Source organism: Porites lutea, chromosome 5 (genome assembly GCF_958299795.1).
Source record: "Porites lutea chromosome 5, jaPorLute2.1, whole genome shotgun sequence".
Taxonomy (NCBI): domain Eukaryota; kingdom Metazoa; phylum Cnidaria; class Anthozoa; order Scleractinia; family Poritidae; genus Porites; species Porites lutea.
In genome coordinates this window covers 10,985,045-11,012,885 of record NC_133205.1, presented here as the reverse complement: position 1 = coordinate 11,012,885, position 27,841 = coordinate 10,985,045, and the positions used below count along the sequence as shown (strand labels likewise).

The 27,841-nt window shown below is 38.3% G+C and overlaps 2 protein-coding genes across 2 annotated transcripts; both read left to right on the top strand.

The window, feature by feature from the left end:
• Nucleotides 1–454: 454 nt before the first annotated feature.
• Nucleotides 455–16,133, top strand: LOC140936342 (uncharacterized). Its single transcript, XM_073385804.1, has 9 exons — nucleotides 455–674; nucleotides 5,576–5,709; nucleotides 9,226–9,271; nucleotides 9,816–9,887; nucleotides 10,187–10,257; nucleotides 11,370–11,445; nucleotides 12,052–12,114; nucleotides 13,202–13,271; nucleotides 14,980–16,133. The coding sequence occupies exons 1-9, from the start codon at nucleotides 561–563 to the stop codon at nucleotides 15,060–15,062; spliced, it is 729 nt and encodes a 242-aa protein (XP_073241905.1). The 5' UTR covers nucleotides 455–560; the 3' UTR covers nucleotides 15,063–16,133.
• A 1,929-nt stretch (nucleotides 16,134–18,062) lies between these two features.
• Nucleotides 18,063–26,683, top strand: LOC140936343 (uncharacterized). The gene is made up of 9 exons (XM_073385805.1): nucleotides 18,063–18,277; nucleotides 18,514–18,647; nucleotides 20,774–20,819; nucleotides 21,374–21,445; nucleotides 22,406–22,476; nucleotides 23,355–23,430; nucleotides 24,449–24,511; nucleotides 25,246–25,315; nucleotides 26,443–26,683. The coding sequence occupies exons 1-9, from the start codon at nucleotides 18,164–18,166 to the stop codon at nucleotides 26,523–26,525; spliced, it is 729 nt and encodes a 242-aa protein (XP_073241906.1). The 5' UTR covers nucleotides 18,063–18,163; the 3' UTR covers nucleotides 26,526–26,683.
• Nucleotides 26,684–27,841: the final 1,158 nt, after the last annotated feature.

Below are 27,841 nucleotides of genomic sequence, written 5' to 3'. Positions count from 1 at the left end.
CTAGTCCCTATTTGTGAGGTTTGCAGCTTGTTTATGCATCTTTGGTGTCATTGCGCTTAAAAAGAAAACAATATTCACGAATTTTAGAAAGAGAATCAATTAAATAAATACCATTTTGTCCTAGCTCTTCACCGGAATATTACTCTTAAAATGATTCACAGACGTTTGCACGACTTAGCAATTGTGAGTTCACAGTACTTGTTGGGTTGCCTGTGGAACTTGAACTGCTCTTCAATATATTTTCAATTTTTTGAGAGAATTTTTAAAGGTGTAGCGCCAGAATATTTGAATTTTCTCTCAAAGGAAATGAAATATTTTGAAGCTGGGAAACATAGGTATTAGAGGTAACTGCCTGCTTTCGTAAAGCGGTTTTTATGCAAGCATTTTTTTTGCAAGTTGAAAGCCCCCATACCATATATGGAATGGCACGCAACTGGCTTAGAATGTTGGGAATCTGGGCGTCATTCAAAGCTGTTCAGATCGCTTGGTTTTCCATCGAAGGTTGCACACTGTTAGTTTGTTTAATATCGGTTTTGCTCGAGTAATTTCAAATAAACAAAATGGAGACGATCAAGAAGAAAATGGCCACTCTTAGGGAAACCCTTTCTGAAGCAGAGAAACGGGCAGACGCAGCCGAGAAAGATTTAAAAGATGCGAATGACCGTGCCGCAAACGTAAGTAGATTGTTGTGAATCGATGTTCGACATCTTACTAGAGCTTCATTATTGGATGGTTCAGAATTTGTGATCAGCTAGATCTACCTAAAAAGATTACTGCACGAAATTTTAAATTACCTGTTTTTATCTTATGATGCAAAATAGACCAAGGAGCCAAGACATAAGACTTACCCTGTGCATGAAATTCCTTTGGTGTACATAAGAGCAAGCTTACGTCTTACTGCCACCTTGCTAACTAGAAATATGCTGTTTATTTTTCAAATGGTCAAATTTTAACTTGGTAGTAGATTTATTTACTGTGTTTTTTATGGCTGATTTGCCTGTAGCACACTGTAGAATGACGCTAAACGTTTATGATCGTTGGGTTGTCTGACTTGCACTTAAGATTAGTTTGGGTCAAATGCAAATTATCATTTCGCTTCGGTTGGATTGATACCAAACGATAAGAGACTTTTGAGACGACATTAATAGACCTCTGCGAGCCTGTAGAAATGAATTTATCTAGGTAATTAATGGTTGCATTTGGAGAAATTTACCGATCGTATCCTTCCTGATGTTCAGGCGTTGTGAGATACGAAAGAAAACATAAAAATCGAACTACAGTATACAGTAAAAGGTCTGATATCTTAAACAGAGCGAAAAACTGCTTCAAAGCCATATTCAATACGAGACAATGGTTAGAATTATAGGCAAAGTAGCGAATTTCAAAGAGGCCTTCACAATTTGAGATAATGGAACAAAGGAATGTCCGCTTACCAGGTCAAGTAAATTGCATGATAAATGTTTCAGTTCTTATTTTGCTTTTGCTTGATTTTTTTTCTGGAAAACTTTTTTTTGCTGATTTCTTCATACTATTAAATGTTGATTTATATTCATAATTTTGTAAATTATCGGTGAAAGGTTTGAACCCAGGAGTCATTTCAAAAGTAGGTTGAGTTTGATCGTCTGGGTGAACGTAGTCCTGAATAGGACTGTTGTTGTTGACAGTGACTGACGTTTCGGCAACCTCTGCGGTAGTCATCTTCAGAGTCAAAGTGAGTTGTATCACGTCAGTTGATGGTATTATACTCTGCTTATTGATCATCTGACCAATATATGTAAAGGAATCTTTTCCCTGACCTGAAACGGGCCCAGTGAACTCCAATCAAGGTGTATCAGAGTGACAGTCCTCTCTAGACCTAAGTGGACACCTGTTATTTAAAGCAACTCAAGTTGGAAGTTTTTTGTTTTTAAATGAATGTCAGCAGGAAAGTTAAAAGATGATCCTCTTTTACTATGGTATCAATTTTTCCTGGCACTAAATTTGAACTAAGACAAGAATCTTGAGACCCTGACAGGATTCAAGTCTTTGACTTCACAAGAGTACCGTGTGGGTGAATCCACTGAGCTGCGCAGCAGAGACTCATGGAGGGCAAAGACGAGGTTTAATCCTGTGTACTGCTAGGATCAGCAATACTGAACTGTACAATTTCAGAACATATTTAAGGTGTGGTCTTTGTGTAGGTGTGTAATAGGGTATAACAGATCAGCTCATATCATTTTTTTGGACAAGGCTAGCTGCAAACTTCTTGAGCAGTATATGCTATAATATGCTATTCTAGTGCAATGCTTCTTTCAAAATGAAACATACAGTACTGTATTCATAAGCATATACTATGACAAATGTTGTGTTACTAGTACTTGGGTGTTTTTTCTGGGCAGATCAAAACACAGATAGATTTTTGTAGTACAGTATAAGGTTCTACATACCAGATCATCTGATAAGCAATTTAGTGTTTCTTAAAGTCCTATCAGTGAGCTATTGATTTAACTGTAATCCTCTTTGAAAGATAATCAGATGTCATGACACTAATTAAAGCAGACAGTGATGCCAAAAGATAAATCTAGAATCCTGTGTGATAACTTTAAGAAGATGCTGACTCCATAGGAGGATCATCCCTCCCTCTTCCCCCTGGCATCTTATATTTGGAAACAGATAGAAGGGAGTTTTTGTCACATTTGGTGATCTTTGACTAGAAAGGTATTTTACATGCCCAGACCTACTCTTATTGTTATATACTGATGGATTTACCAATTGGTTTTATATATTTATTTATTTTACTGGTCTTTATGGAAGTTAAATGGACATGTTTTGCTGGTGGATGGGTGCATGGCCAGTTAAAAATCAAGAAGTTGTTAATACGTTTAAAAACAGACAGGCATCTAAAGGTGATAATATGTTATAATGATATAAAACAATTTGATATTGTTTTCTTTTTTAGTGCAACAAAAACTACAACAACAACAAATTATGTCGTTTACAGTAATTCTTGTTCTTTATCCCAAACCATGAATATTTTTCTGATTGGACAAGAATGTGTCATGTCATGAAGCAAAACTTTATAACTCGGTAGGACAAACAAATCTCACTCACATGTGATCATGATCAGGTTGTGTACCTTGATACTGCAGGAAATCTGTGTGATAGTTGCACGAAGTAAATAATGTTTGCACAGTCATAGTGAAAATATTTTCCCTGGAGAGAACATGTGCTTTGTGGCAATGAATAGTCTGTACTGCAGTAACCAGGAAAAAGGGAAAAGAAAGAACTACTAAACTTGTCAAAAAAACATGGGTGATGCCAGGTATCAACCTTTTGCTGCGAGGACATTTACAGCTGACAGTACTTCCAAATGGGAAAATTTACATTATTTGATGGTAGTTGTTTGTTTCACTCGGTGTACCTTGTTTTTTCAATATGTTTGTTTTCTATTGCCTATATTTATACGTTTTGTATCATTCAAAAAATAGTCTCTGCTAATAAAATAAATGCCATAGAGGAAAACTTGAGAAAACCTTGACCAGTTTAATATGCCTTTGGCCTGACTTTCTTTAATAGTGGACTTTTAGTCCCTATTTTTCTCATACATTTTAGGATTAGAATTATCATTACCTCTTAGCATTTCAATCTTGACGACTCATGTTATAATTTTTTATAAGCAAAGAAAAAGAAAGGAGCAAGGTTGGCATAGTCCTTGAAAAGAAAAGGCACCACTGAGTATCAAATGAATTCAGTATTGCTAATCTTGACTCTAACTTTTTACAAATACTTTTTACAAATTTATTTCTTTTAATCTAATTTTAAGAATGATTAATGTAGTTTTGTATTTATTAAATTGTTGGGCTTAAAAAAGAAGATGAGAAGGAAGCATTTCACCATTCCACCTCATGTACACTAGTCTTCAAAATTGATGAGAAACAAAATAATGTTGTAAATAGTTTTTAATAATGAAGTGATGCGAATTGCATTAGAAGTGACACTTGATGCTGATGCAGTGTATCTATAAAAACAAATGCATTGTGCCAAACACATTTCTGACATACAATGTAGATATATCTGATTGTCTTAGAATGGACCTTTTCCTATAAAAAACTGAAAGGAAAGCACTGCAAACAGCAAAAACTTAATTATGAGGAAAAACAATAAACAAACCTCGCCAGTAAACAAAAACTCCCCAAACTGTAGTAATTGAGCAAGGCTTAAAATACATGTACACAGTAGATACCAGTTCCCAGTTGTGAAATACATGAGATCAAGGCTAGATGTGGTAGCTGGCAAGTCAGCAGGGCTGTCATTAAGATTTCAAGTTGTTCTTTAAGTATAAAAAGTAGGTGGGGAATCAAACAGAGCTCTAGGGACTTCTTTTGGTTCTCTTTTCTGCTGTTTTCCTATGAAAGTAGCCAGGGTTAACATTTATAGAATCCTGGGGAAATCGCCAGCCCCGCTCCTTGATGACAGCCCTGCAGGAGCCAACCCAAGGATTGGCAAGGCCATGCACCGTGCACATATGGTGCATAAATTTAGAAAATGATGCATTATAAAACTGCTAACAGAATCCAGTGTGCTCCCTGGTCGGGCAATAAGATGATAAGCACTTCAATCTGTGTACCGGTACATTAATTTTGTGTTACGACAAATAAAAACATAAAATATCGACATGAAATATCAACCTTTGTCTCTGTTTTTTCGATAGATGATTTTTTGGGGTTCATTTATTTTTGTCCTCAGACCTCTACTCACACTCAGCTTGCAAACAAAGTTCTCTCTAACTTATGTCTTCATCATTTTTGTCTTTCTGGTTGAAATGAATTCATTTGTATTTGAATTAGTGAGATAATGCCTCCAAAGAAAGTTCCTAAATTTGATTTTCAAGGCCAAAGAAAAGTTTCAAGTTTTTATTTAGCATGAATTTGAACACCGAGTCTGTGAACAACAACAGTGATGTGACTGACAAATTTGAGGGTTCATCTGGCAAAACAAGTATGCCCTCCACACTCTCAAGACCAACGGGTAACAAAGACAGGAAATTCCAGTTAAAGTGGCTAACTTTGTGGCCATGGCTAGTGTTTGAAAAAGATGCCATGTTTCGTAAGATTTGCCTCAAACATGGAAAAAAAGTACCATAACCTCAGTTGCAATTAAATATTAAGTATTAAAACTGTCAAAATACTCTGTACTTAATGTAAAGCACATTAAAAATACACAAAATACAGCACACACTACCACAAATTGCTCATATCATTACCGTCTTCCTTCGTTCCTTCTTTGATTGGCCCTGGCACCCCTTGACTTCAGTGGCCCATACTTTCATGAAACAGCCCATAATTTTTCAAAGTCAGGGGCCTTTGGCCCATTTGTGTATTTTCCCTTCCCAATCTCTGCAACCAGTCCTGAAGTCCAAGAAGGCTTCTTAACCTTGAAATCATGTGGCATCTAGAACGGTACGCACAGAACATTGTTATGCCTGCACACAAAAAAACTGGAATAGGAAGCATTGAACTCCTTTGTTGGATGCAGTAACATTATTTTGTGTTATTTTGTAATAGATATTGATGGTCTTTTATTTTGGTTAATGTAGGCAGAGCAAGAGGTTTCTTCTTTAACTAAAGAGCTCCAGACGATTGAAGATGAGCTAGATGCAGCAGAATCTCGCTTAAGTTCCATAACAGAACAACTGAAGGAAGCTGAGGCACAAGCAGATGAGAGTGAAAGGTTAGGACTGGGACCCATGCAGTTGCTTCAAACTGATGTACATTCCTTTCCCGGAATACAGCCAATCAAAGAGCAGCTTTCATTTATGAATGCTCACGCCAGAAATGCCCTCCAATCACTTTGCTCCTTTTATTTGACTAGATGGGGGTGTCTTTGCCAGATTTCATCTCTTGTAACGTAGAAATTTGGTATTCAGGCTTTTAATTCACATCAGAAATTAGCAATTGTGGAGTTCAGTTGAAGGGAAAAAATTACATTTTCATTAATTTTGCCAACTGGCTTCGGAAAATCTCTAAGTTTTCAAGCATTGCAGAAAGTCATCGACCACTCATTAGATTGTATCCTGGAGACAACACGTGGAGCTGGACCTAGTGTCAAAACATAGCAAGAAATCGTTACATCCAAGGACAAAAAAAATCCACGTGGTAGGTATTCTGTTGCTGGCATTTCGGAGAAAACCTAAAAATTTATTTTACGTGTAGCTGCAGTAAGACTAAAGCTCAAGGCTTTAAGAGACGTCAAAGAAAATCAGTGCTAAATTAGTTCAAGTCCTGTCAGAAAAATCCACAGAAACTTAAACTATAGTCACAAAACAGACTAGCTTCATGACCTCTACCAAAATGTCAGTGAGACTAGCTCAGAGCGACCAAGATTAGATTGCTCAGTCAAATTTTCATCATAAAGCTCCATGCATTGCGTCACTTACATGCTGAAAAGATCTAACAATCAAAAGAAAAGAAGGAAAAACCTGTGTTGTTTTAGCAAACCATCCAAGGTCACATTTTTCACTATCATGAGCTTATGAGACGTGTTCAGCCCGTCAACATGTAAGTAAACAAGGCGCTCATTGGTCTGAGCAGAGTAAACTACAAAACAATGGGGAAGGAATGTACTTTGGTTTGAACCAGCCATGTGCTGGTGGGGAGCATTACATGACTCTGGCCCGAGCGGCTTGGAAGGAGACAAGGACTGGGTTTGATCATTTTTTCTGGGATATTCATAACAAACAATTCCTGTCTACAAAGACGAAGTAGAAATTGTGTCCAGGGCCTGATTCCTCGAAAGAAGGTTAAGTTTAACCCAAGATTAAGCCAAATTTAAACACAGTCATTCTTGTCTAACAACATGTAACTCAAGTATACAAAAAAATACTTGTACATGTACTGTTAAGCCTTAACTCTGAAATACAGCAGTGCTGGAAATAATCTTACTTAAAAGGACATATGTCCTTTCAAACCTTCATTTTGATAGGACATTTTAGAAAATTAGTGGGTCATTATTATTAGCATACTGTATTTACTCACGCTTATTAAATTTTTCACACCTTAAACGCAGCACTTATTTGAGGGCAGCATTAAATGCAATATTGTTATTTTCCATATCAAACTGACAAAATTAACGCCTTTTGATTTTGATCATAATGGACCGCAGTGCCTCTTTGAGGGTGGTGCTTATTTTTTGTTCCATTAATGTAATGCCTATTCGAGGGCTTTGATAATTCAAGTAACTATTATGATTTCTCCTGGTTTGCCTCAAATCACTTGATAGTCCATGGCAAGGAAACCCAAGCATTATTTCTGGGTAATTGCCCTCTAAATAATCTGTTCTTGACTTTGGCGGCTCTGCTATTTTTTAAAGAATAATCTTTACTCCAAATTTCACATGATTCCAGATGCAATTTTGCATAAATCTCAAACTTTGAAAAACAAAGTAAATAGTCTAAATAGACTGATAGAATGCACCATCTGGTAAGTTCTTATATAATTTTCCTTGGATGTGATTTTTATTCAAGTGGAAGCTGGCGTAATTCACAGCACTGAAAATGTTGGTTTAGAACATTTCTTCAAATGCAATAATACATGTGGTGCAAACCTCATTTGTAATTAACCAAAACAGTGATATTTACATGTATTTCATTGAAAATAATTATTTCAAAAATCAGAAAAAGTGTCTTACAATGTTAAATTTGTCTTAGAGAGCATCCCTGTAGTATTCAAAAGAATATGTTGTTGCTTATTGTTCACAACTAGCGGACTTCAAACATCTATATCCCTGGATCTACATGTGTGGCTTCAGCAGTTTTAAAAATATATACTGTTGTGAAGTTATCTTCTTTCATCACTTTAAAATTCCTGACAAAATTTACTTTTAAATATTGCCTTTCCCTCTGGTCTTAATGTTCAAAGTTGTGAAAAAATTCCGCGAAACGTTTTCTTGTTTGTCTCACAAAGCTTTATTTCTTCATCTTTCAGATTGCTGAAACAAGCAGACATTTTGTTTTTAAAGCATGTGCTATTACTTACATAAATTAGATTTCCATATATGGAAGGTAGAGCCCAGTAATGAGAGGTGCTTTGTTTCGTGGGATACTGCAATGCATTTAATTTGTCAAGTTTTTTTTTCCTTTTAACGTTTTGGAAATCAACTCAGAGATGTTAAGAAGTTTGTAGGACAAGAGCTAAGTTGATCAGTCACTGGGACATTTATGTCTGAACATATTTCAATCTATATTAGTCGGACATTTTTTAAAATTTTGATCAGATAAATTCTAGCACTGTACAGTAATGATTCATCATACAAAATGTTACTCTAAGCAATGCATAGGAAGGTAAATACAAAAAGTGAAACAAAAATTAGTTTTAATCTGGATTAGTGCTAATCGCCCTTTCAATTGGATGTTTTACTTTTATGTTAACTCTAGGGTTCAAAATTTACATGTACTGAGGATTTACTGCACTTGCTGAAAGAACAGGCCTGTAACACCTGTTCTTACACTGAGTGTAAAAACATCTCAAAACTCTGACAATGACCGAAAAACTGTGACAATGGCCATAAGGTGTATTCAGGGCTTCGGATAGGTCGCGGAAGAAAAAGTCAAATTTCACGGAATTTTTAGGGATAAATTCGCAGAAAAATTGGTGGATTTCGCACGAGTTTTCGGGGAAAACTTCACCAAAAAGCAATCAGTAAAAAACGGCTGATTTTGTGGTTATTTTCAAGGTAAATTTTGCTAGAAATCGGTTTTACGCTGATCAGACCAGCATTTTTGACATTTTTCTAACAGAGGTCATCATTAATTTGCTCTTTCAACAACAATATGCTCCAGAAATGAACCAATTGCAAAGCCTTTAACATCTTGGCTAGTGCCCAGTTTTTCACAACTTAATCTTTGCCTGGTAGTTTCAGGACATTGTTTGCACATTTCAGTGATGAAGTTCCAAGAAAAATTTTTAAGTTTGCGGCAAGGAAATAGCCCCTATCGCTGAAATAAGTTTCAAACATGTTGTACAGACATGCATTTGATTTCTACCGCATTTGTGGTATTTTTCGTGTTTTTGTGAATTTTGATGACCATGCAAAATATCAGAAGCCCTGTGTATTGGTGATCTATTTCATTGCATTCAGAATTTTATTATTAGCATAGTCAAGAGTATTTAATCAGTGACAAAATTTTATTTGTCTGCAAATATTTTGAATTGGGTATTTATTTTTAATCATGTAATGTCTTTCTTTTAGAGTCAGGAAAGTGTTAGAGAACAGAGGCCAGGCTGATGAGGAGAGGGTAGGTTTGTTTTTGTGTAGTAGTGCTGATCAAGTTTGTCCAAACTTTCAAGAGGGAGCATTTTGTTTTAAGCATCTTATTTTAAACATATATTGTGTCCTTGGTCAAAACGTTTGTTTTTACCAAAAAAAACTTGCAATCACAGGTAACCCAGGCTTTGTGATACTACAGCCGTAGTACGATTCCTGTAAAATTGTAGTATTTGTATGGGGTAAAGTTAGCATCCTTGAATGTTTAGGAAATACCCAATTTAACAGTCAGTAATGTGTTGTAACTTGAAAACTGTGTCTAGTCATCAACACTTTTAGTGCCTGCTTAAAAAGGTTGGTAATGAATTTGTATCTTTATAGTATAATAATTATTATTAACACGTACCTAATCAATAAATATTATACTATTATTATGATTAGAAACATGCCTCAATTTTTAAACAATAGGTGTGTGTAGAATCAGTTTTTTAGGATAAGATTAATAATTGGTGTGTTGTATTGGTTTGAGTTTCTATTAGCAAGGCTTTAATACAGGCGGTTTTGTTTGTTTTTAGTCTTCCCAGTTTGAAAAGAGGCTTCAAGAAGAGCGCCAGCGAGCAGAACAAGCTGAAAAGGAGTATGATGAGGTTTGTAAGCTGTTTGTCATTCAATAAATGCATGTAACGATATTTTTTTAAAAAAAAGCTATAAATTTTAGTTCCTCTGGGTTTCTTCAACAAACAGAGCTCTCATTTCAACAATCTCAGTGGAAGTCACCATCAGTCAGAGTCACGCGCACACACTTCACTCTTCTTATGCCAACAAGTGTTGTGTTACGTCTTGTTTCTCTCTTACTACTAACTGCACTTTTTCTTTCTTTATTAGTGTTTCTATTGGTTTTGTAATGTCATTTATATCTTTTTTTTCTTCTAAATTAACATTAAAGATTTCCAAAAAGATAAGCTTGCTTGAAGCTGAATTGGAAGAAACAGAAGAACGGGCTGAGAGTGCGGAAGAGTAAGTTTTTGAAAATGTATTCAACAAGTAGTAGGCTTGATTGCCAACCTCATTTTTGGAAAAGGAGGCCACGCTCTTCCCCTGAAAAGTCTGTTGGATGCATGGTTTGCTGCTGTCAATTTCTAGCTATCAGATCAATGCCTACGTAAATCAAAGAGGCAGCATAAATTGTTTTTGTAGGGCGGTGTTGTTTGATGTGGCATGTGATCGTGTTGTTAATTTATAGTTTGTTAATATTAACAATGAGAAATGTCAGAGAAGCTGGTAAACTTCATCTGGATTCAGTGTGCAAAGAAAGTAGTGTCTGATAGCCCGAGGCTACTGGATTTTGCTATCGCGCTAGTGAATTCTGTTTTTAACTTGCCTGATGGGCAAGTGATCTTTTTTGAGGAATTTGAATAAGAAGAACTGTGAAATGAATTCTGCTCTTCAAAAAAGGTTTTGGGGCTAGTTGAAATGACGTCTGGGCTAGTAAAGACTAGCTTCAGCTTGCCCACATGGCAAGCTGTAAAAATGATTTTCTTTGCACCCTGGGATTGTTAATTATATTCCAGCCTGCACCTCGAAAAGTCTGCTGTTGTGTTTGTTGTAATAATTTCACCCCCATCTTCCCTGATGCAAGATCCGTGAAATTATCTTAAATCAGTACGCGTTGCTGTTGAGTTATAGGTAAAGACAAAAGCTACAAAGGGGTAAAAAATAACCACATGAATATTGTGTTCTGTGTCTGTTGACATTTCCTATTCTGGCACTTCGTAACATGTATATAATGTAAATTAAATTTGGAAATTATGTTGAAGGTACATGTACGATTGATCACTCAAGCATCCAGCCGACTCTTTTCAGGGAGAAACAAGCCTGGACCTGAGAGAGCGGCAGAAATCGAGCCTTCATTGTAATTACTAATGTTGAGGTATAAAACCACAGATGACACCAACAACATGGTAACTTCTGTGTATGAGGAGAATTGAACCTTGTTTGAGCCAGATCGTATCAATATTGGTAGTGATCATGCAAACATGAACATTTTGTTGAATAGTAAATCCATTTATTTTAAAGGGTTTCTGTACATTTTTCAGTTGTAATGAATTTTTCTCCCTGTTTCGTACCAGGCAAGTCAAAGTTTTAGAAGATGAAGTTACTGTGGTTGGAAACAATTTGCGTAGCTTAGAAGTCAGTGAAGGAGAAGTATGTTGATGCAATACATAAATTTGAATATTTCTGTTTTACAGTATGGTCAAACCTTTGTTTCACATCTGCATCACTAAATGAAGGTAAAGCAGGGACTTCCACTTTTGGCAGCCAGCCTCTAGATTGAATAATGCCCCCAAGACTGGTATAATGGTGCAACACAGCCATTAACTCCAGCAAAAGAGGAAACAAAAAACAAAGAAACTGAGAGCCTGGCACAGGCTAGGAAGGGAGGAGGATTAAACCTGACGGAAAGAAACCTTGCGGCAAGAATGTTGTAGCATGAAGGAAACTCAACATGCCACCAAAATGGGTGACAGATGTAACAAATGACACGTACCAGACATGCGCATACAAACTAACCGCAGACACTAATACTGAAGACACCCTTAGTTGTTTACTCTTTCAATTGTGTTTATTTGCATGATATTGAACTGCTGATGGACAATCCAAAGTCCTAGTGTTTCTGCTGCTGATCATCTCCTCTGTCTCTTTACAATAATAACTGAAAATATTCTGCTTTTACATAAGTGATGATGGTAACTTCGTAATGCTTCTGACTAAGGCTGTCATTGTCTCGTAATAATTTTCTCGTTATTCCAGGCCTCCAAAAGAGAAGTTGACTATGATGAGAAAATTAGAAAACTTGAACAAGAATATACCGAGGTAAAAGCCCTTAAATAATACCAATAATTAACATTCTAGTGTCTCATTCAAAATTGCCTTGTATCTGCTGTAAAACAATCCCCGGCCGGGTTACTCCCTTACAAGAGGCTAATGGAGATGTGCTGCTGGATGGGGTCGCATTTTCAATAGATTTACTGGAATGGGGTCGCAAATTTTCGGATTTTTGGAGCAAGGAGGGATTCAAAATGGGAAGATTCTCGGTTAAAAAAATCAGAAAGTTGTTGTTTATTAAATTTAACAATAAACTCGCATTGACCACTTTACATTCCGCCGCTTGAAACCACATTGATAAGGTAGATGCATAAATAGAAAGTGACTAAGTTGGGATCGCAAAAATTATATTTTCCAAAAAGTGACTAAAATAGGTTCTATAAGTGGCCAAAAAATAGACTATAACGGAGTAAGGGCTCTAAGAGGCCAGCGGCACATACCCAGCAAACATTAACCCAAGTACCCCTCCCCCCTCCCCCTGGGAAAACAATGAGAGAATGGAATACATTGTGGAGCCCCTTTTTGTGCAATCCTCCTTTTGTTTGCTTATGCTGACTCCTGTGGGTATTTGGGAAGGTTATTTTAGTTCACTTTTGTACAGTAAAGTGTTTGTTGTAACCCAAGTGCAACCAGTTTTAGCAAACATGAAATAAAAGGTACATTGTAAAGGTACGCTGGAGAATGAACCACTGCTTCCCATCTTTGGGGAGACATGAGTTCATTGCTGAGTGACACTATTCCTTTTGTTGCCAGTACACACATGTGCACTTGGCAAAAATAAAGAAAAGGGAAACAAATGGCTTGCTCCTGGGTCTGATCTCCCATGAACGCACCACTTCACAATCTTCTCAAGTTATTTCTTCTTGAGGCAGGGCTTTTTCGTGTTCTTTAAGTGAGTGTCAAAAGCATAAAGCATTAAGAGGGTATTTCATCTTTCTGTTGTCATTAGTGTTCTGTTTATTCTTTAAGGGAGCTGAGATTTAATGTTTAGATGCTGGGAAATGTCCCCTGCCAATCTGGAATTTGTTTGGTGTAAATCTCAAAATTCGCACTGATTTGCTGTCTTTACCTTTAGGCTGAAAATCGAGCTAACGATGCAGAAGCACAAGTTGTGCAGTTGGAGAAGGAGATAGATTGTTGTGAAGGTAAGCGATCTAAAATTCCAAAAATGAGGCTGTCTTTATTGTGTGAATAGGAAGTGGTTTTGAATTATTTATAAAGAACAAGAGCACTCTAAAGTCTCACTTTCTTGGAGATAGAGAAGAAGTGAGGAGGCGATTTATTCTGCACAAAACAGGATTAAGTTGCAAAAAGTTTTTCACTTCCTTCTTTATTGACGGTCGAGTATTCTTCAAGATATTTTCTTTTTATATCGTATTCAATGATGATTGAGTTGTGTACATGTATAAATAGAAGAAAATCGAGAGAAATTACATCATTGCAAGGGTGGAAAAGTAGTCCTTTGGGAGTACGTGAGTTTACTGGCAATCAATAGTCTGTACAAAGAAAAGGGCAATGACGGGTACCCATCATCTAAAGCATAAACGTTAAACATCGTGTGCTATGAGGACAATTATTTTCCAAAGAGAAAATTTCAATTATTTAATAGTTTTTATCACTCAGTGTACCTTGTTTTTTCAACTCGTTTTTTTCTATTGCCAATATGCTTGCCATGCATTATCTGTAGAAAACTTATGTGATGAAATATCGCGACAGGTGACAACGGACTGAAGGTCCATAAAAAACACGTGCTTGCAAGACAAAATCGCTCTTTAAGGCAGTCACATTGTGTATTGACTGCTAAGTTGCATGTGCACTGTAGCACGTAAGGTTGGTTCAGCGGCCACAGGCAGAGTTAAAACTTCTACAGGAATTCTGGCATTGAGTTTGGCCAGATTAATTTCTTTGCTATTTCTGTCCATTCGTAATTGCTTTATGTGTTGGTTGAGTTCTACTCATAATGAATATTATTTAATCATTTGTAGTATTAAACATTGAAAGTCACTATGCGGGAAAATGCGAACACAAATCTGTTGTAAACATTCGATTAAAATGTCACAAGTTTGCGTAAATTCAAAACATTTCACCTTGATTATGGTAATATGGTAATTTCGCTGCAACAACACTTCCTTTTCCAAATATTTTTTAACTTGTCTCATCTTTCCTTTTCTTTTGAACTTACAAAAAACCCTTTTTTTATCTCTTGACTTGGTGCCGACACCGACAGTAGCCATCTTGAAAGATTGTGTTTCTAGTGTTGCAATATTATGCGCAGTAGAGATGTGCAATGCAAGTTGAGTTGGAGATCATTTGCATACAATGAAAGTCATCACGATTCTTATCCCCAGTTTCCACAGTCTCCGCTAGGAATGCCTGGGACCATGGCCAACCGTTTGGGGAAGACACACGAAAACAAAAAACGCCTGCATTTTTAGCATCTCACTCTGCTAAAGCAAGCTTGTCTTATGAATGTCTTTAGATGGCCTTTTTCATTACAGTATTGTTCATGCACTTTAACTCCCTCCCTGTCTCAAAGTATAAAAATAAATTTACCTTGTTGCTAAGAATCTGGAAACAAGTCTCTGTAACAAATATGGTGCATTTCCCAGCAAAGCAAAACATGCCCTTTGCTTTTTTTCATGACTGAGCAAGCAGTCAGTTTCATTGGCTTACAATCTTAGTTCTGCTTAGTTTCTTCCATCTCCCTTGTCCCAATCCGCCATTTTCACAGACTTTATACTCCTGAAAAAGTGTCGCTCTATTGCAGTTTATTTAAATGATGGAGCAATATGTTGAGATATGTATTATATTTTTACAAAATTACATTTTTTTCCTCTGGTTTTTTTCTTGTAGAGGAACTAGAGAAATGCAAAACGGAGTATAACAAGGTAAAGGACGAACTTGATGCAACCATGCAGGAACTGAATGAAATGTGAGATCCACAAGCAAGGCAGCATGTTTGCTAGCCATCACTAGTCTTCTCTTAAAGAAATCTTCTTTTTTTGCGTAATCCTTTCACTCTCAGAGCCCATTCTGCAGACATGTAATGTTCTGTGTAATGAAATGATTCTTTGGACAAAACTCTGGGGCATGACCATTGAACTGAAACCTCTTTCATAGAAGTTTCTTATAACAAAGTTTTACTTCCATTATGAAAATTAAATCTAGCTAGGGTTTACTTGGCCTATGGCTGAGTAAAAGAATTTAAACTTAGATAGCGTATGAGTGTTGGATAAAAAGGATGGATTGAGCTTTAATTTGAGTAGTGCCTTTTAGACAAATGTTTTTTTTTTTTGTAATTGAAATGACATTGTTTGGTGAAAGTTTGTTAGTGAGACCCATTCAGATGTTGCAATTTTTGGGCCAAAATAATATTTATTTCTTTTGATATTGTGGACATATTCCTGCAGTTTGTGCAACATGTTAAGGAATGAATGGTTACAACTATGTACATTCTAAAGAAGAACGCTTGCTATCCTTTTTATGGATGCAACAGTTCTTGCCATGTCTTGAATTTTGCTCTGTGTGGGTGTCAAGAATTTGCAGTGAAATGTTTCATTTTAATGGTCGCCCTTATTGTTCATATATTTCTCTTGTGTCATGATGTATAGGCATTGCATTTTATTGAAGCTAACTTGTCAAATCCAAAACCAAAAGTTGATTGATTATACTGGCTCTTTCTACACTGTTTGTGTCAATGTTGGTGGTGTTACACTTGTATTTGAGGTGATTACTGGTATATGTTATATCCACATGAATGCTGTGGGTTGGGCTCATAGATGAGCTATTTTTTAGTGCATCCAAATGCCAAAAGAAATTACCTTCACTTCTTGTCACCATGTAGTTTCCACTAGATGACTGCAGATAGAATCTACTGAATTTTTAGCAAGTCATTATTTTTGTTGTTTTAATGAATGGTCAGTTGTAATCTTTGTAATGACTCAAGTAAAATTGCTATGAACATCCAAACCTAGTGAATCCATTGGCAAATAAAACCTGTGAAACCATTTTTGTTGTATCCGTTGTGTCTGGGAGCTCCTTTCTTCAGAAAAAAAATCAGTAAAGATGTTCATGAGAACATTTTAGTTTCTACTGACAACTGTTAAGTCTACCGTTAGTTTCTGTAGTGTAAACCCATGTATCCTGCAAAGATAGTGTAACATTCACATTGTGTTAGGGGAGGGTTAGTTCAACCTATGTAACCTAAGAAGTTAGAGTAACGTTTTTTTTTGAGGAGGTGTAGGTGCACCTATGTACTATATGAAGAAGCTAGTGGTAATGTTGTGTTAGGGGAGGGGTAGGGTAAGATATGTTCCCTGAAAAGTTAGTGCAATGTTATGTCATGGGAGGCGTAGGTGGGCAGTTTCCCCAGATCTTGTACCTATCCAGTATAGAGTATTTTCCAAAACTTTCAGACAGCGACCATGTTGGTGTCCCAAAGCATTTCTGAGGTAGTTGAACCTTTCTCCAACGTATAAACGTTCTTTTTTTCCAATGAATTTACATAACTGCTCTATTTTTGGGCAACTTTTAGTTCAAAACTTCAGCACGCCCCGCCCCCACCAGCTTTTGAACGTTTGAAGATCGAGCTGTTCTTATTCCCATTCCCGGGACAAAAACAGTGTTCAAATACCGTAGTCTCCTACGCAGCAGTTTTTGTCTCTTAAAGGCAACGCCTCTCTCAAGAAAAGTTTCTTGGGGAAGAGAGTTGCGTGAAGAAACGAAAATAACTGCGGAGGTGACTAGACCAACCCTGGAAAGAGCTAGAATGGAACTTGAAAGGGTTAAAAAGGTTAATCAGATTGAGTGAATTTAAATCTATTGAAATTTTTATTCAAAAGTCAGCCAAAAGTTCTGTATGACCATCCATAGACAAACAGTTGGGGATGTTCCTTCCCGTTAACACTGAAAGCGTGGATTCTCGCGTGTTTCACACTTTACCCTCACGCGCCCTAGAGGGTAGGACGTTTTGCCAGACATCGTAAAAATATATTAAATACGGCACTTCGACCTAACAGAGCGAAGAAATCGCTAGTTTGTTCCGTAATGTGCTCGTAAGGTGTTTCCTCAGTTTGTTGCAGGCGCACAGAGAGCGGAGCAGGAGAGAGCAATTCTCTTTCTTCCATCCCCTCATTTCCATTTTTTCTTTTTTCTTCGCTCTTCACTTCTGAATGTAGAGCTATAAGAGTAACCGAGAAGAGAGGGGGTTCCCCTTTCATGTTTTTGGCCACGGTCTCTTCACTGAAAGGGAGAGGGAGGGGAGGGGGACGCATATTCGGTGAAGTACACTGGGGTATAGGCTGAAATGTCAAATGTCTCCTCCCCGCTACTAATCTGTTGTATTGTACGGTAACCTGGTAACATGACAGAAGACCCATCTCATTGTAACCTAACCCACGTCACCAAACCATGACAAACCGCAAAGTCATAAGAAGCCAAGACGTGATCAATGACAAAAAAATTTCTGTTTTTGTGTAAGAAACTTTTGATAAGCGAACAGTGTTAAAGAAACCGTGGATAATTTCTTTTCTGTACTTATCTCGAGTTCAAAAGAAACGAGGCGATGATTGCGTGAGAGGATAACTTGTAAACACAAACAGACATACACAACTTCGCCTTACGTCTACACAGCCGGGTAGAGGAAGATAAGAAGGATAGACTAGCATTTCTCCATTCCACTGAAGAAGAAAAATATATCAGAACCTCACTGAAATATTTGTTTCCTAGGTCCGTGCCAGGGAGATTTAAAAGCAAAATGATTGATAACAGTGCTACGTTTAAAATTCTTTTCACTGTGTCGAATGCCGGAAAAGAACAACCACACTGAAAAGCTAATGACGAAAATTGTCTTGCTGAGAGGAACAAAGTGACGGAATATTTTAAATTCCACGATAACCCCTTATTTGGCATTACACAACAAATATAATGACTGGGTCAAGATAACTAATTTTCTTGCCTACTTTAGACGCCACAGCTGTGGAGTGGAAGATAAGGGAGTCGACGCTTAGAACAGTTTAGCAAAGGAAGCGAAATTAAAATGGATGCTGTGAAAAAGAAGGTTTCCAAGCTCCGCGATGAGCTGTGTGAAGCTGAAGGAAGGGCAAAAGTAGCAGAAGAAGAATTAGAAAATGCAAAACAAAGAAATGAGAAGGTAAACACCTACCGGCCTTAGCTTGCCGCGTTCCTCAGTAAGAGATCGCGGTTTTTGTCGAAAAGCACTTTTTGTGTTCCTTTTCATTAAAAGAAACCAGCACTTCAGTATTTTACGCATCTAAGTTTTATTATGATGGAACAAGTTTTCTAAGACTTTACCGTGTCGTTGTTAATTTTTTGATTTAGTGTTATAATAATGAACTCTACGGCAAGTGATTGAGGTATATTTTGCAGGCCGAGAAAGAAATGCGTGAATTACAAACAGAGCTGCAAGAAGTCGAGGACGAGCTAGATAAAGAGGAATCAATGTTAGCTGAAACTACAGTTCAGTTGGAGGAAATTGAGAAGCAAGCGGATGAGAACGAAAGGTACTGTTCACATTTTAGACCGTGCTTGTGTCTTAAAATCCCTAAAATCTTAGTCTTGGTTTATAGGTGTCCTCTAGCGGCTTACTTAAGAAGAGATCTCTTGCTCAGCTATGTTATTTATGAACACCCAAGTAACAGTCGCAAAGTTTCACAAACAGTGTCGTGATTCTGTATTTGTATAAAATTATATTTAGTTTCAGGGCATTTTTTCATTTTGCCGGACTGTTCTTTATTCAGAGAAATGCATTAGCATTGTCTGTCCTTTAACTCCATTATTCGATTTGAATTGAATTTGAGGAATCTTTTTTAAGAAAATATTTTACTTTAACAACGTTTAAAGGCACATTTGCAGAACAGAAATTTTATTCAAATTCTTTCGCATTTCGTGACGGCCCAGTGGCTGCCCACTAACGCGATTGCTTTTAAGTATTCTATGAACACGGCGGTGCGTTTTAAATCATTATTAATGATTAATTGTGAGTCAATACTAAAATTAAACTATTATTTATGCCCAAGTTAATATGGAGCTTTCCTCTTCCAAAAACAAATTTGTTTCAACATCATAATTATGTACTTTAAGGAAAGTAATTAGAGTGACTTTTGTTCGTTTTAACTCGGCTCAACAGGGGAGCTGTTATTTCTGCAAATTAAATCTCAAGATGGAGTTGACCTCTCCGATTTTATCAGCTGTTGGTAGACCTTCAGCAGCCTACTGTTTTGGAACATATTTCGTTTACTTTACGTCCCTTTTGGTGTAGGATTCAGCCATTCTCCCTTTATTTCGTGCACTTGCCGTAGGACCGCAAGTTAGTGTCTTAGAAATTCTTTGAAAAGCACAAAGTACTTTCCAAAAAAATAACTTTTCTACCTACCGACAATATGTCTTTGTATTAAGATTGACTTTGGAAACCCGGTGCGGGAGGGAGGGGGCGGGGGGGGGGGGGGGGGGTTTGGGGGTTACTCAACCAATATTTGGGTTTAGGTGAGCCGCTGAAGGTTTAAAACCCTGACCTTGTTTAGGACAAAAAACAGCCTAAAATACATACAGTAAAATATAAGCCCCCCAAACTCGTAGCGCAAGAAACCGTCCGTTAAATCGCCCCTCCGAATATAAGCCCCGGGGGCTTGTACTTGTAAATTGCCCTCAAATACAAAGTAAAACAAAGCAAACATAAATTTTTGTATTTGCTAAAGAACTATTACGTGTGCCAAATGATTGCAATCAGAAAGTGTTACAGTTTATTGCTGTTTGCGTACTGCGTAGTTCAGTCTTCACTCTCGGCTTGGATTTCCTCGGTCCATATCTAGACAAAATTCCTGCATGGCTGCGTTTTTGAAGGGTCTACGTCCTCGAGGCGAGTTTCAGTAAATCCTTTCTGTAAACTACTGACATAAATTTCCTTCCAACTATAAGCTACTCCAATCGATTTACGACGCAAATTTCCCTCCAAGTATAAGCCTAAGCCGATTTTGAAACGCAATTTTCCATTCGTATATAAGCCCCTCTGAATACAAGCCTCTCCAAAAATAAGCCTCTCTAAAAAAGGGCCTTTGAAAAATATAAGCCACGAGACTTATTTTCGGAATTATACGGTATATGTCTGCGTGGTTGAAATTTCAAAATGTTCTTCACGTTTTGACGTAGAGGAAGCCAGTAGCAGTAGCAGTTTAAATTCCAGCTCGTCACTTTTTTTTGCCATTTTATCTGCCTTGACGCTGTTCTAATTGCGACACGACTTGTTTGTTGTTGTTTTTTTCGGAATTCATCCTAACAGGAACCCCTTTTTTCCCCATTCTCTCCCTCCACGGGACGGAACGAATAGAGACCCTCTTATATAACGACGCTAATGAGCTCATAAATGAGCTCATGCCAGTGGTTGAAAATGCCTACGCTTTGGGTCCCAGAACCCCTGTTGTGCGTTTCAAACAGTACGTTTTAAATTTTAAGAGCACAATCATTGACTTCAGCCTGGCCGGCGTCATGGTCAACTTGTCAATAAGAAGGCACTAGGAAAGTTTTTCGATCATTTTCTTTCATTTGTCTCTTCTATGATCGATCTGTGAGTTTAAACGGTTTGCGTTCTTAGCGGTTAGAATCCTAAATGTTTTTTTTATTTATTCACTAGAGCGAGGAAAGTACTGGAAACAAGAGCAACAACAGATGAAGAACGGGTATTAAAGCCGCCTCTTTTTTCTGTCTTTCTTTTTTTTTTTGTTTTTTGTTTTTTTTTTTGTTGGCGGGGAAAGAGGTTACCTTTGTGTAACGAGGGGCACGTAGAGAAGTCATCGTTGTAGATGATAAAGAGAGGTTTGTTTATATTCATTATCAGGATAGGTGGCCTGGTCGCTGTTGTTTCGTGGAAAAAGTCTTTGGACGCACGAAGGGCTCTCGTGCCCCTCGTGGGTTGTCGCGCGTGGAAGGGCTACAGGAGGGGGTTTTAGCCTGCGACCAGGCTCCGTAATGGGGTAAAAAGGCAAAAAACGGACACACGACATGTCATGTGCCTTTTACTTCTTCAGTACTGTCAGGTACTGTACTTTTGTCACACGTTTGATGCGAATTTACGTGACCAAAACAGCAATGATGACTATTTCGCGCTGTGTCATGTCACGTCACGCAAAAGCAATTGATGGTTTGAGTATCAGGTCGTTCTCCTCCGCTTCCCTTTACTCCTTTTCCCATTTCAGAAACGCCTGATACTCAGGCTATAAATTCTCTTTTGCAGCAAACTCAGCTTGAAGCTAAACTAGCTGAAGAAAGAGACAGTCACGAGAATGCTGAAGCAGAAATTGAAGAGGTTAGATGTCAACTTGTACTTCAGACCTTGTTTGATTGTTTGATCTATTGTACTCCTATTTTTAAGCTTCCCGGTTAATAAGTTTAAAGAAACATAAATCGGCAAAAGTTAACCAGCGATCTAGGGTTTAGGCTACAAAACAGCCTGTAATTTTGCCTGGGTTAAGAACGCGCACGCGAGCGGTCAAAGGAAAGTCTAGAGTGAGGGTAAAAACGGAGAGTTAGACTGGGGAGAGACGCGAAAAAGACGCCACACACGCCATGGTCAACGCGCTTCGTGCGCAAATATCACGTCGGCACCTCGCGCCTTGCAAAACCGATTTTGAGGAAAAAAACGACTCTATTGCAGTCTATAAGGGGTTTTACGAGAGACATTCACTACAGAGATAAAGGGAGATTATTATCTTAGGCCGATAAAGGGAGTTTATTACTAGGCCAAGCAAAAATACGTTTAAATGATGTTAAGCGTTAAGACCTCAATGAAAGAAGATGTTTCTTGCAATACGGTCATTGTATTAAGGTTTATAGTACTGAAATAGAACTAACAAAGAAGAAAAAGATGTTAAAGAACTGGAAGACTTCTTTCTCAAGTCTAGCCCTTACATGAGTTCGGGCTGGATACTGTCAGACAGCATTAAAGAAAGCGAAGAAAATTCCAAAAAGGTGGGAGCAGAAGAGCCGGGAAAGCTTGGGGGGGAATGGGGGAAGAGGGTTAATATACAAATGCTTAGACTGCAATTACAATTACGATGATCATATCTTCGTTTAAACTTGTATTTCCGCAGATCACATCATCTTTAATTTTATTCCAAATTTTAATTTAGAGGAAATCAGCATTGTTGGTCGAACTTAGCTTTTCAAAACTTGCAGCCGCCCTCCCCCCCCCCCCCCCCCCCCCCACCCCACTCACCCCTATAATTTTCGAACATTTATTTAGACAATTTTCCTTTACAATACACAGTTAAGTAATCAGCTTTCTAAAGAAGAAGAAGAGCTTGACGAATTGGAAACTAGAGCTGAAGACGCAGACGAGTGAGTTATCATCCTACACACCCATATTCCCATCCTCCTCCTTAAGACCTTTCCCTTCTATTAAAACCTTGAAAAACTCTGTTGACGAGGTTGCAATATACCGTTTTTGTTAATACATCTAAGTCGGATTGGTGTACCTTGCTTAAACGGTTCAAAGAAACGTTAAGGCGCACAACGGTGCCAGGAGCTTACTGTAAGGAAACACGACAGCGGCAAAAACGTCACTTGAAAAATAAATTTGTGTTCTTTTAAACTTTTTATTCGATACTGTTAATTTTTCAAATGTAGGCGAACTTTCCTTGGTTGATCTCTTAAACGCTGTGGTTATCTTTGAAAAGAGAAAGGGAAATCGTCGTCGTTTTATTCACTAGGCTCGATTTCCGCCGTCTCCCGGGTCCGGTGCGGGCTCATTTTCCCGAACAGCGGCTGGTAATCGAGCCTATTTGTTCACGTCCCCCATAAAAAGTCGCTTTAGGAAGTTTTAGGAGGTGGTCGTGCAGTGAACGTCAAATACCAAAAAGCATGATGTACGTGTAGAAGTGATGTTTTGCTCATAAAATCAATTGCTTTGTCGTTCTCGGCTTCTCACTGCCGCTGTTGTGGTGGTTGCTTATTAAGCTCTCTAGTGAGATCCAGACGGCGGCTGGGGATTTTCCCGGTTTGAGTAGAATGCCAGTTAACTTTGCCTCAGCAGCATTGTTGCGGTTTCAGGGGCATTTAGCATTAAAAATATTACTACTCTACTCTTCAATTGGGCGGGTCGCCGACCTTAGCGTTATGTCGAAGGAATCTTTTTATGCACCAGCTTAGAGAGAGGTAATATGAATATAATGGCCTTCTGAATATTTTTGTAAATGAACCTTTTTCCTTATCATTAGGAGAGCGAATGAACTGGAGGAAGAAGCAAAGCTGGTCGGAAACAACTTACGTTCCTTGGAAGTCGGCGTCCAAGATGTAACTTAAGAATATGTTCTCTATTTTAATACATAGTTAAAATCTTACAAAATAAGTCGGTTTTAATGGAAAAAGAGGAAAGAAAACATTTTCATTCCAAGCACATTTCAGTACTTTTCGCGGAGGATCCAAGACACACTTAAATTTGAAAATATTTATATGAAAAACAAACAAAATTATGGTGTCACAATTTCCTCATATGTTAACCTTCCTCGGAGCAATACATTTAAAGTTTGTCTACTCATTATATTTTTTGTAGCCTGCGTAGCTGGTGGTTTTGTATGTCGAGTGCGTGAATGAGTGGCGAAGCGCGGAGGAGAATGGGGCTTCACGCGTGTTTCGCAGCTTCCAACTCCCCACCTTCCCCCGCCAAACAAACTGCCAGCAAGGCAGGTTATGATTTTTGCATTTAACATCGTTGAATGCTGAAAGATCATCACGCACCATGCTTATATCAGCGCAGATGTGTTATTAGTAGGGAGCTTAAGCAAAGGCGTTTTTGAGAGACTCACGTCAACCGGAGGTGCCTTGACGCAAAAAAAAATGTATTTGCTTAGTTTCTTTACAGTTGTAGAGACAATTTAACTGAACCTTTGGGCAACCACTGCTCAGGAATGTAAAAAGACCACTTCCGGTTAACTTGTGTCGCTCAAAAACGCCTTTGCTTAAGTTCCCTGGTAGGGACGTTTTTGAACGACGAACGTCAACCCGGAAGTGAGCGTTTTTCTCTTTTAAAATGTCTTGACGTTACCAAACTTATATTGCTAGGTGTCTTTACCTTTATAGAGACCATTTGCCCAAACATTTGTTCAAAATCACGGCTCAATAGTGCAGAAATAACACTTCCGGTTGACGTCCATCGCTCAAAAACGCTGTGAGACTACTTCGCCCGTGAATATATGCCATCCGTCCGGATTAGCTGACCTTTTGGTCTCTGATAGAAAAAAGGGGCTAGAATTTTCCGATCTTATCATGACAGTCGTAAGCATGATAAAAAATTATCTTCCTTTTTTTGCAGTCAAAGAAGCGTGTGCAGGATTTGGAAGATAAAATTGCACGTATCAGTGAAGAATATGAAGAGGTAGTTTAAAGACTTTTGTTTGATTATGATTGCTAACTTGCCGGCGTAGGCCCCCTCTACACTAACTTTCGGCTTCGTTGCTCGTGGCTTCGGCCTTTGGCCGAATATCTGTTGGCTGGCACAGACGCATCCCCACACATGCGAGAAACTAAACCTCTGGTACCCAGGGTACCCCACACGTATCCTTAGTTTTTGAACCCGCAACGTTTTTCTTATTATAGTTTCCCGGATTGCAATCTTTCGTCCACATACGTGTTACACGTATGGCAGATGTACACGGTTACCGAATCCTCAACTTTTGACACTTTTTGAAAACTCAGTCCAGGGGGGGGGACGGAAATCTTGTCGTAGTCTTGTGGGCGGATAAAACCAAAAATTTTGAGAACGATGACGTCACAGTATTCCATACTGTACCTGTCCGGATAAGAATATTTCACTGCTTTCTTTCTTTTTGTAAGACGTGTGGTTTGTCTCAATTGTATAGTGGTCCTTTGTCAGGTAAAACATTCAAGCTTTAAATAGAACACGACTTAATCAGTGGGGTTAAATGGATTCAGATTCACTGTCAGTTTTTCATCACCAGGGGCACCCACTTCACTAACCAAAGAGAGCACCAAATTTGCAGTGAACTGTACGTGTAACTAAGAAAGTTTGGGAGGGATTGCCGATTATGCCTAAGTTGCAATTTTCCTCCAGGTTGCATACGTCATCATAATCTTAATTTTGCATTGCAGACAATGAGTCGTGCTGATGCAGCCGAATCGAAAGTTGGTGATCTGGAAAGGGAAGCTGACGCCTTAGACGGTAAGAGTTTGTTTACTTAATTAGAACCGGTTTCCCATTTACCCTTGCTTAGCAACAGCTCCATATTTGTTACCCTTCGCAACAGTTTCACATTTTCCCGTCTCTGTCGCTGAACTGGCGCTGAAAGCCAGTTTTCCGCTAGTCTTTTGCACATTATGCGACCAATTTCCATTATGACGGAGAACCCAACACCTCGACGCTCTTAATATAGGGCGGCCTGGGACCCAGATTTTTGAACGGCCAGGTAACTTGTAAAAGGACTATTAAATAAAGAAAATTTCAAAATCAAAACCTTTTGAATGGTACCACAGTTCCTAGCCTACAAACCAGTCAATTTTGCTTCATTAACTTATAATTTCATTGTAACATTTTCAAAATCATTTAGTGAAACTTTGATCTTGAATGCAAACACGGCAAACAACAACAGCTTTCCGGCGCCGAAAAGTGACCGCGACTCTCCGGAAACGGGCCCCCAGGCCTTCACATAATAATAGACTTCCAGGCGGTTCTTTACAGATTAATCTCTGGCGAGCAAAAGCTGTCAGCCTATCAGAACTCCCAAAACTGTCAAAATTTATTTTTGTAAAATCTTAAGCACCATGCATAAAGTCTGCAAATGAGGTTTCACTTGAATGGTAACATTGTGGGATTTTCCCTACAGAGTTGAATGTTAGAGTAGTGACAAGCAATCACTCCATATAAACTTGGTCTAGAAGTGAATGGGTTAGTTGTTACCGCCATTTTAAGAAAACGAAAATATACATTTTTTTCGTCCTTAATTTCCAGGCTCTCTCGTGCCGGATTTCGCGCTAGATTCGCGCGAGTACCTGCTGCACGCTTTCAGTCTAGGAAAGAACAAAGCGAATCTGCTAGCACGGTACATTCGCCCGATATCGCGCCCGCTAACCCTACAACAAAGGTTGCTTAGTCCCTAGGCCACTTTATTCCACGCGGTCCGAGCCGGATACGTCACCTGTATTGACAGAGAAGACCTGAAAAGACGCTGTACACATTCAAGAAAGCCTGCAAGCAGGCGAGTCTCTGTGTAACAAAAAATAGTTGTAGGAAGCGTCTAAAATTGAAAAATGTTCGTTATGAAATTCTCAATTCAATTCATTACATTTCAGGGGCACTTGCTAAAATCAAAGATGAATTTGACGCTGCGAATGAAGATTACAACGCAACTATACAAGAGTTTGAAGAGATGTAAAACAGAAGTCGGAAAGACGAAATCACTGAAAGCGAGCTGTGACTTAAATTTGTTGTTTTCACTTTTGATACTTTGTTACGTTAGTGTGCCTTTCTAAAACTTCCTATGTTAAATTGTTTAATAAAGAAAAATAAAGACATTTTTGTTTATTGCGCTCATTCGTAATTTTGTAGTCTTTTTCACAATTCTTTGTAACTGAAAGTAAGATCTTCCGAATGAAGACCACGGAGGCCTTAACTTTCCTCCGCAAGGGCGTGAGGCCTAGAATAGAAAATGTTCGAGCTCTGAGAACCAGTTTTAAAGTGCGCATCTATATTTGAAGCATAAAATCTGATGATTTAAAAGCTGAGTATATGTGCATGTATTCACGTTATTTCGTGTCAAATGTAGTTAGCTTCAAATATAAGCACCTTGGGGCACTAGGTAGATCGTGAAAAAGTAAAATAAAAGTTAGTCTTGAGACCTTAATGCACCTTGTTTACTCCCCCAAATTTTGCATAATCAATTCTCAGGACAGCGCCGTAGCTAGTATGAGGCCAACCGAGGCACTCGCCTCGGTAAAATTTTGACGAATTTCGCCGATCATTTTTATTTTACATAAGCGATCATCGGATATTTTTAACGCATCATGATATTACAAAGAATTCAGCAATTCAGTCAATATACTATGAAAAAATTACCATATCATCGATCTCAAGGGGCTACGTACGTTAACTCAAATTTTTTTTGAACAAATACTGATCAAAACCATTGGCGAGGTTAACGGTCACCCAGATTATGTAGCTTGTTTATGATTATTGCTTTTTAAATTCCACTTAAATTAACTCGAAAAAAAGTTACCGAAAGGCCCAGAAAACGCTGCAAATCGCATTTCCGAGAGACTAAAGTTCAAAATTTCTCGGGGGGGGGGGGAGGGGCATGCCCCCGAACCCCCCTAGCAACTCCCGCCTGCCTCGGTTGGCCGTTTGGTCTGGCTACGGCACTGCAGGAGAAATTGGAAACAATGATTATGTAAAAGTTTAGGGGATAAGCAAGGTGCATTATGGTCTCGGTGAAAATGGTCAATTTTAATCAGCAAGCAGTCCACTGGGGAATCAGGGTGGGTGCCTTGCTGGTTTAGTAGCGGGCTTCTAAGAGCTGGGGAAAATTTTGAAATAGGAGAAGAACTGTTACTGATATATGCAAGCTCAGCACTAAGGACTTTGAATGACATGAACACGATATTCCCTTGGTTTTTGCCAAGGTTACCCCGAATGTTACTTTTATGGTTGCTGCCCAGAAGGGGAAAACACACTCAAGGGAGTTTGGGTCGAGGT